The 19,321-nt window shown below is 38.4% G+C and overlaps 1 protein-coding gene across 5 annotated transcripts in view; it reads right to left on the bottom strand.

Annotated features, from left to right (window-relative positions):
• Positions 1-19,321, bottom strand: part of LOC133850927 (hemicentin-1) — a 136,674-nt gene that overhangs the window by 19,794 nt on the left and 97,559 nt on the right. For 4 of the 5 annotated variants that reach the window (XM_062287189.1, XM_062287185.1, XM_062287186.1 and 1 more), the window contains exons 4-6: positions 18,348-18,608; positions 16,995-17,191; positions 343-2,577 (exon numbers count right to left, since the gene is read on the bottom strand). In XM_062287189.1, coding sequence (XP_062143173.1) covers positions 343-2,577; positions 16,995-17,191; positions 18,348-18,608 — 2,693 coding nt within the window. Of the gene's footprint in view, positions 1-342; positions 2,578-16,994; positions 17,192-17,380; positions 17,531-18,347; positions 18,609-19,321 lie in introns of those variants that run through there. The other variant, XM_062287188.1, reaches the window with a different exon arrangement.

The following is a 19,321-nucleotide window of genomic DNA, read 5'->3' on the forward strand; positions in this document are numbered from 1 at the left end:
GTAAATAAGATTTATTGAAATTGATTTTGAATAGATTTAGTGCGCAACCTCCTAGCTCTTACCGTCTAACTTAAAAAAGCTGTTGAAACTTCTTAAAATTTTTACATTGAACAAGTTGCAATTCGATGATAATTTCTTATATAATATAATATATTCAACTAGATATTTTCACTTCTAAATAGTTTTAGTTAGAAACTCCCTAGATCTCACTTATTAAGTTTAGCATGAAAAGGCGTTAAAAAACAATTGAAACTGCGTTAAATTTTGGCATTGAACTAGTTGAAATTCACTACTAATTTCTAATATATTTCATATTATTTTTTTGTTGAGAGTCACACTTACTTTCAGCATTCGCGTAGGCGCCGCAGTGTTCATGATTGGCCAGCAAACACAGTTTCACACGCACAACTGGCCCCGGTCCTGCAGTTTCTGCCAGCGCCATTGTGCGATCCTCACCCAGTTGTCCATGCGTGGATGGGTTTAAGTTGCGTCCCGAACTGCTGGCCGTCGTATAGTGAGCGGTGCGTGCCATCTGATTGATGACAGCCTCCTTGAAGGTGGCCTCACTGCCCGAGGGCAGCAGCGTCAGTGTCTCGACAATCTCCCACATGGGTACGGTGGCATCGCGAGTGACCAAGGATTCGACAACAGCAATCAGCGAGAGACAAGTGGCCGCGACATTGATGCCCAGCACATGGGAATTGGGATCGTAGCTCACATGTAAGGGTGGCGGTATTTTGCTAACTTTTGTGGTGGCCAAAATCTCATTGGAATAACCCGAATTGCCTTTCGAATTCAATGCATACACTCGGAACATATAGCTCTGATGTTGATCCAATGGCGCCAGCTTGCAGGGATTCTCGCGGAAACAGTTAAATTCGATCCATTCATGGGCGCCCACTTGCGATGAGCTACTAACCACCTGATAACTGGGAGCAAAGGCGTGTCCCGAGCAATCCGAGAGCAATTGTTCCCTGGGCGTGGCCACCCGTCGATAGCTCACCGAATATTTGGTGCTCATCAGACCGCCATTGAAGCCCGGTTGCCAACTAAGTACAGCATAATTGTGTGCCACTTCGATGACTTTCAATCCCGAGGGTTTCTCTGGCGGTCCCTTGGGCTGCAGACGTATCTGTGTGCGTATGGTGTCGAGTGGATTCACGGCACGACACGTGTACTCCCCGTAGTCTGAGTGCTGCAGGTGTGCTATTCTCAATATGGAGATATAAATGTCATTATTGTCCATGCGTGTACTAATCTCATAGTGTCCATCAGAGGACATTGTGAGCGGCGAGGGATTGTTGCCGAATTGCCATTGAAACTCCGGCTTGGGATAGGCTTGCACCTTGCATACCACCTCAGCGGATTCACGGACATCGTAGGCCACCTTATTGTACTGATGCAGGACAATGGGTTCATGCTCGATGCGCAGATGCATCGATGAGTTCGCCGAGTTGACATCGTTCTCGTAAAGACAAGTGAAGAGGCCTCGATCTCCCGGCAACAGTTGATTGCCGTTGGGTCGTGCCTTGCCGCGAAAACGTAAAATACTTTGCACCGTAACAACACCGCCAGCTGTCTCACTAGGCGTTGTTCTAATCTCGTATAGCTTGCGTGTGGGCAGTATTTCGGTGCCATCTTTGATCCAACGTATCTGTGGCGTTGGCTTCGCCTTGGCGCTGCACGTGACCGCATAGTCCACATCGCCTACACGACGCGTCACATGCTGCTGCAGCTTGGCGATGAACTGCGGCGGCTGATGCACCTCCAGCACTATGGTGGCCATTTTGCCAATGCCCAGCTCATTGACCGCGTGACAATGATAGCGTCCCTCGCTGCCCAAATGCGCCTTGGGTATGGAGTACTGCGGTCCCTGTGCCAGTATCTTTTGCGTGTTGCTCATCTCGCCGTCCATGTCGCGAAACCAGCGATACTGCGGCACTGGCCAACCCGGCGGATTGGCCGAACAGCTGAGCGTTACCCCATTGCCTACGTGTACAACCGGTTTGTTTGGGGAGATGTACGCCTGGCCGGGACGATGTCGCACTAGTAGGGCCACCGTGGAGTTGCCCACACCCTCGATGCGCTTGGAGTTGTACGGTTGCATCACATTCACCGAGCGACAGATGTAGTTGCCAGCGTGCTCGGCACGCACTGAGACCAGAGAGAGCAGCTCGCCAGTGTAACGGAAATCGGGAGCACCTTCCTTCAGCCACTCGATGTTGATGGGCGGCGGATTGGCGGTGACATTGCAACGCACCAACACCGTCTCACCTTCCTCGGCCTCGTGGGTTTTCGACTCGATGGTGACGATGGGTGGGTAGAGCACATCGAGTATTATGTCCTTCTCGCCCGTTTTGCCGAGTCCATTGTCCGCACTGCAGGTGTATTTGCCGGCATGATGGCGACTCACACGATAGATCGTATGACTGGGGGTGGCACTCACATATTGGCCGTTGCGTGACCAGCGGACATTCGACACCATTGGCTTCGCATCGATGCGGCAATCCAGCTTGGCAATGTGATCGCGTTCGATGCGCAGTGGGTTCTGTGGTCCCACCTCGACGCGGGGATAATCTGCAAGTGCAAGAGCGGTAGAGAGCAGGGGTTAAAATTGAGGGGTAACAAGGGGTTAATAGAGGTAGCGAGACGTTAAAAGCGGGAGAGCGATAAGACGATAAAATTGAGGAGTAAATGGGAGTTACGGGTGTAAGTCAGTTAAAAGTAAGTGGGAGTAAGAGGTAGGCTTAAAGTGAGGAAATTAAAGATGGGAGTAGGAAGGTAATATTGAGAGGTAGCAAGGGCTTTAAGATAGTCCGTTAACAGTAGGGGTAAAACTGAATTAAAGATTACAGTAAGAGGGGGGTACAAGTGTGTGGTAGCAGGGAGTTAAGAGAGAATTAAATGTGAGGGACAACAAAGTGCTAGAAAGTCAAGAGAAAATGGGGTTTAAAATAGATGCACATCGGGAGGCTAAAAAGTCAAGTAACGTATTGGGGTTATAAGTGAGGACAACAAGGGGCTAAAGAGGCAGCGCAACAGGGCACGCAGCGCAACAAGGGGTTAGCGGGGGAGAGGGGGAGCAGTCGGTCAAGACTACTTGTGTGTGCGACTTTCGCATACAAATAGTCAATTAAGGCGCAACTTTGCTGCGTCGGTTTCGTTGCTTCAAAATGGCCCATTAACTTGCCAATAACCATTTTCAATTACACGTACAACGAGTGGTCCTGTTTCTTCGCTAACCCCTCCCCTCCACTCCCCCGCCATCGATTGCCTTTGGCAGGACATTCTGGCAGGCTGAGCACATTGACGAGCAGCGTGACCCATCGACATTTTTAAATAATGTCCATTTGAGGTGAAACGGCCGCAGCAACTAGCAAATGGCCAAGGCTCTTGGCTATTATAACAAGTGCATTGTGCTCAGCTCTAGGCACAGTGGTTCGAATTAAATGTAATACAGGTGAAATTAAATTAAATATAATTTAATATTCAGAAATATACAATATGATCATCTATTTTGAGCTTTAAATGTTTGGTGAATTATATTTTATTAATTTTTTGTAAAAATCTATTATTATATTTCTTTAAATTGCTTTTTTTGTGTTAGTTTTATAAATATTTGTATGTTTCAAAGGTCAAATTGGCATGTGTTAATTGAAATTTATATATTTTATTTTTATTTTAGAACTGACAAAAAGGATTACTATTATTAATTCTAGTGCTCTTGTGAAATAATTTCAAAATAAGTTTTCTAAAAAAAAATTAATAAATGTATAGATTTAACTTATTTATTATATGAAAAAAAAATGTATTAATAAATAAATAAGTAAATAATAATCATTACAATATTAGTTGTGAAATATTTTATATATTACCAAGATATCTATGTAAGATTATAATCTTGAATTTCAAGATTGAAAAATCTATAATTATACCCGCTACCCATAGGGTAGAAGGGTATTATAACTTTGTGCCGGCAGGAAATGTATGTAACAGGTAGAACGAGGCATCTCCGACCCTATAAAGTATATATATTCTTGATCAGCGTCAACAGCCGAGACGATATAGCCATGTCCGTCTGTCTGTCTGTCCGTCTGTGTGTCTGTCCGTCCGTCCGTATGAACACCTAGATCTCAGAGACTATAAGAGATAGAGCTATAATTTTTTTTTCGACAGCATTTTTTATGTTTGCACGCAGATCAAGTTTGTTTAAATTTTTTTCCACGCCCACTTCCGCCCCCGTAAATCAAAAAAATCGAATAACAAGCGTAATTTTAAAGCTAGAGTTCCGAATTTTGGTATATATAATAACTACTATAGTAGTTATGATTTCTGAAAATTTGGTTGCGATCAGATAAAAATTGTCGAAGTTATTAAAGAAATACTTTTGTATGGGCAAAAACGCCTACTTACTAGGGGTCTGAGTTGCTTTGGCTGACAATCTGGTATATTGTGCCGTCTATGGTATATTTTGAATGCGGTACTATGCCGATATACCAAATATACCATTTGGTATATTTTTAGTATTTTGCAGTATATTCGGTATATTTTGAGAAAATACCGCAAAATATATTTATTTTATTCAAAATGGGTAGCGGGTATGTTATCTCACAGTCGAGTACACTCGACTGTAGCTTTCTTACTTGTTTTTTTTTTTGAGTTTCGCTCGTGATTTCAGAATAAACATTCTTGGTTAAATTTTAACATATAATTTTAATTCAAGATTTTATTCTGGAATTTAGCACTTTTTTTCTGTATATTAGTTATTAATTTTGACAACTTGTTACTGAAAACATTTGCCAACAAAATGATACAAAAATGATTCCAGAGAATTAAAGAGGTAATCTAAAATAACTAAAATGAAATATTTTAAATAAAACCATTAAATGCAGTTCACTCAAACGAGGTATATTATCGTATAATACGTTTTTTTTTATTTTTATAAAATATTTTCTGGGCTTAATAGCTTTTTAAAAGTTTCAAAAACACGTTCCACTGTGTCATGGGTCATTTTGTTTAACTGGCTAGCCATGTAGCGTTAGTTTTTGTTCGGTTTTTGTGGGTCCTCCTGCCACTTGGCTGGCTAGTCAAGCGTAAGGCATAACAGCGTCTAACTATAGTTGTTGTTGTTGTTGTTACTTCTTGTCGTTGTTATGGTCGAGTCGATGTTGCTGTTGTTGTGATTGTTGTTGTTACCGTTTCAGTGCCAATTAACTTTCAAATACTTTAGTTTAATCACCAAGTGACTGAGCAAATGACCAAATGCCTATTGTTAAACTCGGTTGACTTTGTTGCTATTGCTGTTGTTGTTCTTTTTGCAGTTAACGTGGTTGTTATTGTGTTGCTGTTGTGTGTTTTTAGAGCGGCAAATTCCTGAACTGAAAATATTCTAAACGGCCAAGAATCGGGGCCAAAAAAGGGAACCCAACCAGCTGCAATGTTGCTCGAGACCCAATTACGAAGCAAACCAACACATTAAAGCCTATGTCCGTGTACGTATCCGTGTGTGTGTGTGTGTGTGTGTGAGTGTTGTGTGTTGGTGTGTGTAATTATAAAATAAAATTTAATGAGCAACGCTTGTCAGCAGCGCGTTGCAAAAAAAACAAGCTCAGTTTACATTTCAACACATGCTGCCTGCATACCATACACCTCAACCACCTCTCCCTCTCCCACTGCTGTTCTCCCCCCTCTTGGCATTTTCATGCCCAGCCAGCCATGCAGTTTCACGCTGACGGGTGTTGCTGTCACGCCCATCTAGCCCCAGTCCAAGCACATCGTCGCAGTCCCTTGCCACAAAACTTGCTGACATTTGCCATGAAGTTGGCTATGCGATTTTTTCCCGTTTCTTTATTTTTTTCAATTTAAAACATCGTTTTTTTTTTAGATTTTTTTCTACTTTTTAAATTCCTTGCCATGGGTGTTATGCGAGCTCGTGCTGCTGCAGGTATCATGATTTTGACACCTTGTTCGTGAAGTTGTGTGCAGCAGACAGCTGGCAGCTTATCAGGTTTTAATAACTGCTTAAAAAGTTGTTACCAGATGCTGTTCTCCTCGCTAGTCTTTAATAATTTTCTCGAATAAAAAAAAAACAGACTTGGCCATCATGTGCAATACTTATCGTTTGACATTTGGGGATTTAGCTATCAGAACTTTAAACGTGTTTTGGCTCCTTTTTGGAATATGCTAAAGAAATTTGTTTAGGTGTGAAAAATATGGTTCTAGATTTTAGATTCTTTGCAGACTTTTGAGTCTTTGTTTATGAGTTTCTAAAAGTTATTTAAAGTATAGTATTTTATTTTAAGAAATGTAGATTTCTAAATTTTTGAATAAATTTTGATGTGTTTCAAAAATAAATGAAATAATTGGAACAAGGTATTAATTGTATGTTAAGAAACGTAAAATTCCATTATGATGATGGTTTTTAATATACTTAATGGGTTTCCAAAATTATTTACCGGTTTAGATTTTTGAAATGGGTCTTTTAAAGAAATACTTGGAAATAGCTGGACTGCATTATGAAGTGTTCATTTTAAATACATGATAATACATAAATACATACGTGAATATTCAAGTTATTATCATCAAATTCAGAACTATAAAAATTTGGCTATAACGTTTTGTTTTTTTGCTAGTATTTTAAAAATATCATGTTATTTTGAAATTATTTACTCAAAAATAATAATATTATTCTAATATCTTGTATTAGGTGATTACGAAATCTTATTATGAATTAGAAACAATATTTCTTTTTTTTTAATACATTTTCGCAATTTAGTTTTTCACATTTATTTTTATAGTTTCCTTTTACAAGAACCTGTACGATCAAAGGCTAAATTCCCTATAACGATAATTAAAGTTAGACAGCACTTTGAAAAATGAACAATCCAAAGATATTTTGTTGAATAATTGTAATAAAATATTACTCAACTGGCCGCAGGGCATCTGAGTGTCGACCACAGAGCCAACAACAGTTTTTTATTTTAGCATATTTTTAAAAAATAAGTTAGCAGGTCTGCTGGCTGCTTGGCCGCTGAATGTTCACATGCATGTTGCCACGCCCGGCCACAAACGCCCACTTGGAACGCAGCACATTGTGATTTTATGACTGGCTACATTAGTGCCATGAAATATGCGTCGCCTGCACCTGCAACAAGCCACCAAGCTGCCACCAAGCGGCTCTCCCCTCCCCGCACTTCTCTTACTCTGCTGCCTCACTCAATTTGCACCATGCCACCATCCCTTCTACTGTGTTTGTGTGTGCGTGTGTGTGTGTGTGTAAACCTCGTTACACGACCCAAACGAGGCTCTGGCTTCCGGCTAGGCAGCGTTAAATAAAACTGAGCGTTGCTCATACGCCGCGTGGTCGTTACTTATGCCCGTTGGCCATTTTGCCAGCGAAATTAAATTATTTAACCCGGAACTGGGCCGAGCCCCTCGTTATTAATGCTGCACTGGTTGTTGTTGTCGTTGTCGTTGTTACTGCTGCTGCTTCTGCTGTTGCGGTTGCTGCCTGCAGGATGTATCACACACAACTGCTCGGAGTTATTTTAATGAGTCAAGTTTGCATTTGCTTAAAGCTGCAGCGAACTCCTCTGCTCTTTGGAATTATGCACCTGCGCTCTGTCTTGGCCAAATTGAAAATTTGCTGTTGGTGCAGCAACAACAAACAGATTCAGCGACAACTGACAAGCGAAGAGCAGCAGCAGCATGAGCAGGAACAGGAGCAGCTGCTGTCGCGTACGTGTCACACAACACGTCACGTGACTTCCGATGCGCGTGACTGCAACACCTACAATCACACACACACACACACACTCCTACGAAACTCATTTTCAATGACTTTCCCACACGACTCGTGTTGTGACAAAATAAATATCGAAACTGCATTTGAAAATACGTTTCCAGTTGCAGCTGCCGCACATTGTAAACAATATTCAACATTTATTTATTCACTAAATAGCAATTAACAAGCCACCCAATTGGCAATAAATCAATAAATTGCTCTCAATTAATCCGCAATGGGCTGGAAGATATCGCATAATAAGCTTAAGAGAAGCTGCAGTAAAGCATAAAATGATTTTTATAAGGTTTTATTTTTTTGTGGTTTTTCTGCTGCACTGAAGCGTAAGAATTAAAATATAATAAATGCAGTGATAAAGCTAAATGAATATCTTTTGACTTTTCGGGGATTTAATTTATGCGCATTTTAATTTGCAACGATGATGCGGAGTTGCTGATAAGATTAGAGTTGACGGCCAAGATTTAGAAATTACTAATTGAAAGCGTCTTTGTTTAAAAAGTGCAATTCAAAGTTATTAAATTGAAGAGATAAACTAGAAAATATGACCAAGAAAATTAAACAAAATGATTGTTTTATAAAGTTTATGAAGTTTTATCTGAAATAGAAAAAAATAGCAGACGAAAGCAATGTAGAAACAGATCTTTTCGAGAACGTGTATTTACAGAAACCTCAAAAGAATTAAGCAAAAATATTATAAGGTTTTTTGCTGGTCTTTTATAAATTATTTGAAAGGTGGAAAGTAAGAGCTTTTAATAGTTAAGCTACAAAATAAGTGCAAGAAAATATATAAAACACTTTTCTTAAAAATATATACCTGCAAATACACTAAAATATACCTAAGGCCATACTTGATAAGTTCAGCATTGGAAATATACCAAAAAAATCGCTCAAGCTTTTGTTTCGTCTCAAACATTTGAAACAACGTTATCATCAGCTCAAATTTTTAAAATACTTGAAACCTCGTTATTTTCGGCTCTATTTCTTAAAACCATTTAGTCCTTTCGATTGATTGACAGCTTAATAAAAAAATTTCGGTTAAGCACAAATTAAAGAGTTGCACTTTTTTCTGCAGGAACACTACTTTAATAACTTTTTATTGAGACACGAAAATAAGCAAACATAACAAAAAAAAATAGACAACTTGACGCATATGAGCACACAGAGTTTTCAATGGATGTCAGAATATTTTTATTGCACAATTGTTGACAAGCTTGTGGCCGGCTTTTGTTGACAGGCCTCAGAATCCAGAGACAGTTCGCAAAAACTTTTTCCCTCCCCCCACAAAAATACATTCACTCTTCCCCTGCCCCCTTCTCACAACACTGACCCAACGGTGCTGTTGGAATGTTTATCGTTCGTTTGCAAATGCTTATAAAAAAGTGAGTGTGTGTTGACTACTTTTTTCGGACAGAGCTCGATTGGGTTTGTGAATGAGAATGGGATTGGGTTTGGGTTTGGGGTGGAAGGCTTTTGTGTGCATTGGTCCATAGGTGTCATATGTATGGCCATTGAAATTAATTGAATTGGCTGCGCGTTGTAACAGTCGAAGCTACAGCAACAACAACAACCACGTGCATAACGAGGACTGCTGCTGGAGGTTGAAACAAAACTTTTGCAGTGCACTTGCGGTTACACACACACACACACACACATGATGCTGGATGATGAAGTCGGTTGGGTGGGCGAGCGATTGAAGCTGCAAGTTAATTGAAAGTGGGTAGCAATTAATTTGCTTTGTCACAAAAGCTGTTAAGTTGCGCTACCCAAACGCGCAGCAGTTCGCTTGTCATCAGCACACTGGCGAAAGAAAAACATTTCGACATCTTTTATGCAGATAATTTACGCTTTGGCTGCAGCTTAAAGTGCACTGGGATTCAGGTAGCCAACGAATGTCCTTTACTTTTTTTCCCCTGCATACATTAAACCTTCTTCTGCCGTCGGCATTAAATCCAAAACTTGAAATCAGCTTAAAGAAAACTGAGTTAAGGCTAAAGCTAAATCTTAAAGCATAACAATCGACACAGGATACGGCCAGAACTTTGAGGCTGAAGGCAACTTGAAGCTGTTGTACACGCCTGAAATGTTGTGCAACTTTTGGCAACGGCATTTTCTTTTGTGGTTCAGTTTTCCCGTCGTCATTTTCCATGGCTATGCAAATGTGCTCTGGACAGGATTCTGTCCAAGGCTGGCGATGCCAACACACTGACACTAATTGCAATTGTGTGCGGGCATTAGCACGTGTCTGTATCGCTCCCAGCGGCAAATGCTCCGACTCTCCATCTCAGCGTCTGTGTCCTGTGCCTGTGTCTGTGTCCTGCAAATGCCATCTGCCGTTGCCTCCGTTGCCTGCTGTGGAAAAAGCTTTTCGTGTGAGAACTCAGAGCTCAGAACAGAGCACAGACAATTCGTCCTTTTTTGCTTTTTTGGCACTTTGCCGTTTGCCTCTTGGCAACGGCATAATCAAAAATGACAAGCCGCAGACTCACGCTCTAGGCCCTCCCTAAAAACGACTCCGATATTGGCAAGCAATAACAACCGAGACGGTAAAACCGAGAATCGCTGCTTGTTCTTCTCGCTTTAGCTGTTGTTATTGTTGTTCTTGTTCATGTTGCAATTGCTGTTTTTCTACCTTGGGGATGTAAGCCAACAATTTCGTTTGTCAAGGTGTCTTGCAGTTAATGCATAGCATCAAGAAGCAAAGAAAAATCATTGCATCACATTTGCATTCTACTTTGATGTTCTTTGCAGAAAAAATTAATATTTGCAATATTTTCTTTTTGATAATATGTTTTAAAATGCATGATTAGAGTGAGAAATGAATAGATAATATTTAAATCTTTGTTTGATATGATTGTAATATTTATTCTAATATGATAAATGATTAAAAACAATATGTTTTAAAACGTCACATAATAAGTGTAAATGAAAAGTTGACATATAAATCTTTTGTACGATGCTTGTTATATAAATTGCTAGTAATATATTCTGGAAAACAGAAACACATTCATTTAATTTCATTCATTTCGAAATACTTCTAATTGTTTAATACATTAGGCGTATACTTAATATTCATGAATTATAGTTTAAAGGTACAAATCTATCTATTATACATTTAACAAGTAAGAAAGTTATAGTCGAGTGTGTTCAACTGTGAGATACCCGCTACCCATTTTTAGTAAAGGCAAAATATTGCGGTATTATTTTCAAAATATACCGAAAATACTAAAAAAATACTAAAAATATACCAACTGGTATGTTACCATGTACCAAAGTTCGCATTTCGATTCGATTTTTTTAAATGGCGGGGGCGGAAGTGGGCGTGGCAAAAACTTGAAACAAACTTGATCTGCGTGCAGACATAACAAAAGCTGTCGAAAAAAAATTATAGCTCTATCTCTTATAGTCTCTGAGATCCAGTGTTTCATACGGACGGACGGACAGACGGACATGGCTAGATCGTCTCGGCTGTTGACGCTGATCAAGAATATATATACTTTATAGGATCGGAGATGCCTCCTTCTATCTGTTACATACATTTCCTGCCGGCACAAAGTTATAATACCCTTCTACCGTATGGGTAGTTAACATGTTAATATGCACTTTATAGCACTCTTTCTGCTTAGCTAGTTAGCTTAGCTTAGCTAGTTAACTTAGCTAAAGAAACACACACACAAAAAGCTTGTTTAAACTAAGTGAAATCAAAAATCATTGAACTATTGATAATTGAGCAATTATCGCTGCGTATGCAAGTAATCGAATCAAAGTATTCTTAGCAAATATTTGGCGAATAAAGGATGCGCCTTAAGGATTTGCATTTGCATTCGCTTTGGCACGCAAAAGGAGCGTTGTCGATTTTGGTTTTGTGCCAAGGAATTTCACGCTAATGCGCATTATTGTCAGAGTCGACGACGACGACGACGACGTTGCTGATGCCGCACGCAGAATGCATTTGCATGCCACCTGAGTAGTAGGTGATGTTGCACACACACTTCTTCTGCTTCCCTACAATACTCCTTCCGCATTTTTTTGCCATATTCAAATTGAAATGTCTTTTCAACGGCTTTGCTTTCCACTTCAGCAGGCCACGACACATGAGTCCTGTTTGTCTTCATCGCCAGCGACTTTCTGGCCAAGGACTCTTTTCCTTTTTTTTTTATTTTTTGGCAAATGGATGCGAGGTTTATTACGTGAGTTGCATGCAAGTGCACAAAAGTCACGTGCCACCCACACTCACACACACACGCACATACACAGTTGGAGGGCCCCAAACAAATGCAATTCGCGGTATGTTGGTCGACTGAAAATATGTGCAAAACGTGCCTCACACGTGTGTTATGTGTGTGTGTGTGCATCTCGCGGCTGCCTCCAAAAACTGTGCCAAGTTGACAGCGCCGCGTGTCGCATTTAGCATGTTGTTTTGTTATGGGCGGCCACGTTGCGTATGCGCAATTTGCAGGCATAGCTTTCAGCGTGACGTCTCTAATTTCACTTTTGCTCATCATATTAGCATTTCACCACACAGAAACGATGTGTGTACTCGATAACTCCAAAAGAGATGCCACAAAAAATTTATAATAATTTCATTTGGGATTTTCGCACGTTATAAAACACTCAGCACTCGATGATGTCGACGCCTGACATTGACGACATGACGCATTGGGAGTTTATTTTTTGAAATGGCAGCGCATATTTTTTCTCTTTTTTTTGTTGTTTTTTTTTGTGTGCATCTTCTTTTACGTTGCCATTTTCCCCTCGGTTTTTTTTTTTGGCAACGCAGTTGGTGCCGTTTCAACTTGCCTCGCGTTGAGGCATAAATCAATCAAATGCAGGCGCAACACGCAACGCACACACACATAAGAAGCAACATCAACAGCGACGTGGCACGTCGAGTTTGTGGGGCAAAGGGGGAAGGCGGAGGGGGGAAGGATACTCCGTTTCACATGCAAGGAATCACATTGGCAAGAATCCATGCAAACATTTTCAATTAAAAATTGCTCTGCCATTTGTCAGGTTGCCGCTCACTCTTTCTATCTCTCTCTCTCTCTGTCTCTCTCTATCTCTCTTCCTCTATGCCATATCTGTCTTGCTGCGTGTGAGTGCGAGTGCGATGGCATGTGCCTATCTGCTACTGCTGTCTAATGTTGCCAATTGCTTATCCATCACAATCAGAGTCAAGCATTAAGACTGCAGGACAACGTCGCCTTTGGCTTCCATTCGCATTCATATCTGTCGCTCAATCCCAATGCTTGTCCAACTGCACGCTGCCAGCAGCCTGTCTGTCAAGCAGTGCTTGCCATTTTAATTTGATATTGAGCACAAAGATGTATTATGCTTGTTGCCCATGGAATTTAGTACAAATAAATAAGGCTGCTTATAAGGAATGCCACATTAAATTAATATTAATATAAAATATTTGAATGTCGATGTGTCTATGGTAACAATTTAATTTAATTTAGTATAATTAAAGTAAGAAAGCAAATAAGAAAGCTATAGTGTGCTTGACTGTGAGATACCCGCTCCCCAATTTAAATAAAAGCAAAATAATGCGGGATTTTTCTAAAAATAAATGACATAACACAAAAATACTACAATATACCGAAAGCTATTATTATATATATTAAAATATACAGATTTAATATATAGAAAATATACTTAATTATACAAAAATATACGAAATTAAATTACCGAAAATTACTAAAATATATCTAAAGGTATTTTTGATATATATATTACTTTCTAAAAATACCATATAGTACAAAATATACTAAATTATAAGTCAAAGTAACTAAGATTTTTTAAATAACTTCCACAACTTTTATCCGATATTATTCTTCTACCCTATGGAAACCGGGTATAATAAATACGTGAAAGGCTTAAACATGAGTTGAGTATTTATTCACTTTTAATGCCATTTTTGTATATTTATTATATTTATAATTCTAAATAGAAATTGTTGATGAATTAGTTTGTTGTTTGAGTTGTTAATCCGTAAAATAAAATGTCAATATTTTATATAAAGTTTTTTATTTATTTGGTTGATATTTCATTGCATTTTTTGTTTTTTTTTTTTTATGTTTAAATTAACTCTATTTGATTTCATTTGAATATGTTAGCATACAAATTTGATTCAAATTACATATTATCAATGTTTATAGTTGCTAGATCCAAGCATAGATTTCTTTTCGAAACAACTTTCTTTTCCCATAGCCTATTTTTTTATGCAATGACTCTCAAACTGTGCTGTGGTTGGGCCAAAGAGCTGCGCTCTAAATTCAATTGTTGTTAAACGTCTCGGACAGGTTGTGAGTTCCCAGTTGGCCTGTTTGGCCCTTGTGGCCAGAATGGGCCACATTTTGGCTTCCAGCTAAATGCACCTCAGAGGCACTTTTGACTTTGGCTCATAGCCCAGGCACATACACACACACACACATTCACACACTCACATACATTCACATTATGAGACCACGTTCGTTGGAGTAGTATGTTCTTACTGCCTCTTTTATTTGCCGTTGTGGCCTATGCTGACTATGCTGCTAATGGATTTTAAATGAGCATCATAAATACTAAACCCAAAATTGCTGCTCCCCCCTTCTCCTGTTCTTTGGCCCACACACAATGCTCGAGGAATTGGAGCTGAAGCTAAAAAGGAGTCTCAACCCGGCAAGTCGACTTCTCCTAGTAACTTGGCCTTCGGCTTAACTTTGCTCTGCATTTCGTTTCTTCATATTCCAACTTGCCTCTTCTCATTTATTCTCGGTTGTGTTGTTCTCTGTCTGTTTGTGTCTTCTTCATTTCATTTCGTTTTACACGAATATATGTGACTCTCTCTCTCTCTCTCTGCCTCGCTGTTGTGTGTGTAGAGCCTTTAACCAGCTTGCTGTAATACCTTTTTTATGCCGCTTAAGTGGGCATTAAAATTTGTCATTAAGTTTGTAACGCTGCAAAGGATTATTTTCTAAGCATGTTTAATTTGCATAATTCTTTTGCAACTTCATTCCTATATCAACTTCTGCAATCTTAACTTTTCTTTTCCAAGCTGATTTACTTTTGGGGATTTCTCGGTAAACTTCACCTGGTTGTTGCTTCGGGAAATCCAGTATGATTTTTGTCATAATTGTTAATGAAATATCGTGATAACTTTGTGTTAGTTGATTTGTAGTTATGTTGAAATAATGTTAGACAGTAATTCAATTTAATAATATTTGTTAAACTTAGTTTTCATGAATTTCCATTTGATAGAGTTCTTTAGTTATTTAATTAAAAGTTGTTTGTTATGATTTAAAATTCCATTTGCCACTTTATTTTAGAATCTATTTTTATTAATCATAAGTAAAGTCAAATATTTATCTTTGAAAAACAATTTCGGAATTTCTAATAAAATGTATATATAGTATTTTTTTCTAAATATAATCCTTTCTTTGATAGAGTATTTAGCTTTTGCTTCATTCGTAGGCCCTTAAAGTTTTTGGCTGTTGTTAGACTTTTTCTTGGTGTGTTGTCTGGCTTTTCGTTTCGTTTGCTGTGCCAAATAGCAAAGACTATAAATATTTGTTACGCTGACGTTACGAGACCACTGCATGTGACACACACGCACATATGTAGTCTCCATGTTGTTGTTGTTTGTCTACTTTTGCGGCTACAAATCCGGCGTGTATAAAAATGAGTGCAATTTATGTTTTCCTATGAATATATTTGCGCGCTTCCCTTTCCACACTCATTCTCTCTATCTTCCTCCCTCGTTGAATCGTGTTACTTGTCAGTTCTTTTTGCGCTACCTTTTTTCGCACCACAACAACACACAACAACACCACAACAATACCGACAACAACAACGAGAATAGAAGTCTGTAGCTAACTGTAACTCTATTTGATTGCATAAATTTTATGCAGATTTCATATGATGTCGTTTTTAGTGATTTTTATTATTAAATGCAACTAACGTGACAAGTTTATTGCGCATACGCAGCGTGGCCCATTCAAATGAAATTTAATATTGGCAAAAATGCGAGAAAAATGCTTCCAATGGTTGCCATGTGCACAGCCTTTTCCCTTTCCCCTTTCTCTTCCTTCCCCGCCCCACCGCCCCCGCCACGTTGTGCTTCCCCAACGACTTGTCAGCTAATATGACAGCTTGAGTCTTGAAAGAGAAGAGGCTTCATGCTCCCAACTTTAGCGACGCTCCTTTTGCGCTCTGAAAACCAATAACTAACAATCAAGTAGTCTACTTTATGTGTATGTGTGTGTGTGTGTGTGTGTATGTGTGTGGGTGTCAGTGTGCGTGTGTTTGTGTTTGTGTGTGGCAAAGCAGACACTTTATGGGTCTGCTATGTGCACGACTTCTGGGTCACGTTGATCATGTGACAACTGGACAGCAACATTTGTTCAACAAACTGCTGCATTTAATTACAAAAACTGACAAAAGGAGAAGCGCAAAGAAAAACCAAAAGGAAAACGTCCTCGCAAAACCATCTGCAATAAAACGCACTTCAAATGCTCTTTCAGGCGTGCAAGAAAATACGCCAAAGCGATATAAAGTTGACACGTTATGTGAGACAGGAAAATGTGGGAGAAATTTACAAAATGAGAATTTAAAAACCAAATGAAAATAGAGAGAACAAATAAACAAATGCATTCTATTTAGTTTTAATTTATAGCTATGCTAAGGAAATAATAAATTTTATGATTTACCACTGCAGATAAAATGAGAAAGTGAATTAATTGCTTTGTTGATTTTGTGCTGACCTTGTTTTCGCTTTAAACAGCATTTGATGGAATAATCACTATTTCAAAATGTTTCTCTTTAGCCTATTTTGGAGGTCATCAAAACAAAAATAATTCTTTTAAAATTTGGCAAATAAAGAGAGATAAAACTTTGACAATTTATCAACGAGTTGTAGAAACAACTATTATTGTTAGCTTCACAAAAAATCAACAAATACGAAATGCAAAATTGTTTTGGCACACATGAGGCGCAGAAGCAAAAAAGCCTCTCGAATTAAATCGTGGGTCAAGTCATAAATCTCTGGTCTATAGCAAGTGTTTCAGTCTCTTCAGTCGTTTTCTTTTATATTCTCGGCTTTGTTTTCTGTTTTCTTTCTTTTTTTTGGCATTATTCCATAACATTCTTTTTTTTTGTGTGTTTTTTTTTTGGTTGGGTTCAATCCCTCCCGTGGTCCACACAATTTTATACTCACAGTTGACGTTGAGAGCCACGCTGGTCTCCAGTGAATGGCCCTCGGGCATGGCTCGATTCCAAACGACGCATTTATACTTGGCACCATCATCGGCCCTTCTGGGCAGTATCTGCAGTGTGGCATTCGTGTAGTGGTTCTTTGAGCCGCCCTTTAGTGCATATGACTGCAACGGCACATTGCTGCCCTCACGATACCAGCTGCAAATCCAAAATGTAAGAGTCAGTAAGAGAGAGAGAGAGACAGGAATAAGTATATAAATAGTGTGGGCAAAAGAGTGCGAGACAGCGATTTAGTGCCGTCAAATAAATAAAAAAAAAATTAACAAGTGCAAAAAAACTCTGTGCCGGCTGGGATTATTAATGAAGGCGACCAGTTAAGTGATTTACTTGCTGCCGGATGTGCTTTAACTGTCGCTGACCACAGCGCCGACGACAGCTGACCCCAAAAATGTTACAGTGTACAAAAAAAAACTCGAGAGAAAATATATCTTTTGTTTTTTCTGGCTAGCTGAAGTTTGCATACTCTGACGGAGAGATTTTGAAAAACAAGTTAGAAAACTATAGTTGAGTGTGTTCAATAGAACCACAACAGTAATATCTTTCAAGCATACTTAATTAATAAACCAACAAAATATAGAATAATATCGAAATGTATATTTGGTATATGAATATACTACTACATTCCAAATGTTCCAAGGAGTGTGATCTACAAAGACCCGTTTATAATAAAAGCTAAACAGTGTGATAGTATTTTTAAACTGCACCAAATGAACATACCAACAAAATATAGAAAAATACCGAAAAGTATCATCAGTATGTTAATATACTACTACATTCCAAATGTACCAACGAGTATGCTCCATAAATACCAGTTTTGAATAAAAATAAAATATTGAGTTTTTATTAAACATACTAAACTAATATACCAACAAAATATTCCGGAGCTTGTATTCGGTATATTGACCCGAACAAAGTAGTGCGGTAGTGTCTTTAAATCCTACTAACATAATATACTAAAAAATATATAAAAATATTAAAATGTTTCTACGGTATATTAATATACTGCTACATTCAAAATGTAGCAAAGATATCAAAATATACTAGATTTACAGCCATATATAATTCTCTCTTAAATAACTTCTAGAGTTTATATCTGATCCCTATTAAATTTTCAACTCAAATGAGATATTAAAAGGATGAAATTATAAAACATTTTGATCGAATTTAAATTAATAAATTATGAAATTATTTATTATGTGTTATGTTACAGTCTATTTGCCAAATTCAAAGTGCACCATTGAAAAGCGAGTGAGTGCTTCAAAAGAGAAGTGCATCATTAACAATGCGAACTTACGTTATCATAGGATCCGGTGAGCCGCCAATGCTGCTGCAGGTGAGCTCAAGTGGTTTCTCCTCGGTGGCGACCGCAATGTTGCCGGGTGTTACCATCGGCGGATGTGGTGCCGTTAGCACGGTCACATTGTAAAACTCCTGATGCACATCGGCGCCGGTGCCTTTGGCCTTGATGCGACACTCGAATCGTCCATTGTCTCGATTGTACGAGGTGTTCTTAATTTGCAGATCGTAAACGCCGCGTCCAGGCCGAAAGTCAAGTCTATAAAAAGCAAAAGAAGCAAAGAAAAACAGTGAGAAATTAAGATTAACCGTGGTGTGAGCAAAATTTATATTATTAGTTGGGAGTTGGGGGGGCCATAAAAATAAAAGAAGTGAAAGCAATGTTTTGTTTTTCTTGTACTTTATGCAAATTAACTGCGGCCATATTTTGTTAATTTACATAGCCAAAGCTAAGTGAGCACCTATTTATTATAGGCGCACTCTCAAACCATGCACTTCATGGATATATTTCTCTTGTATTAATGATAAACTGTGCTTTGCAGTAGGGTATATTCACTTAGGGAGAGGCCTTGTCGAAGAATTCATAATAATTGTTATTTATTATTAACATTCCCCTTGAAAACAACATCAATAAGGAATGTAGAAATCCTAGTGTGACCAGATCATTTGAATATGACTTATATTAAAGTTTTTAAAATATATATGAAATAGTATTCTTGATTGTTTGAATAGGAACATTTCAACAGATATTTTCATTATAGTTTGATATAACATATTTTAGAACAAAATATCAAAGTTATAACTGTTATTTAAATGATCATTTAAAATATATGTTATGTTGACCATCTTCTCTAATTATAAATTGATATATTGTGAGGATTAATTCCTTTTCCTTATTATATTATTTACCTAACATGTTCTACTTTAATTCATTACTTAATTAGTCAAGCAAATTAATCATGCTGTAAGCAG

This window comes from Drosophila sulfurigaster, chromosome 2L (assembly GCF_023558435.1).
Source record: "Drosophila sulfurigaster albostrigata strain 15112-1811.04 chromosome 2L, ASM2355843v2, whole genome shotgun sequence".
Taxonomy (NCBI): Eukaryota; Metazoa; Arthropoda; class Insecta; order Diptera; family Drosophilidae; genus Drosophila; species Drosophila sulfurigaster.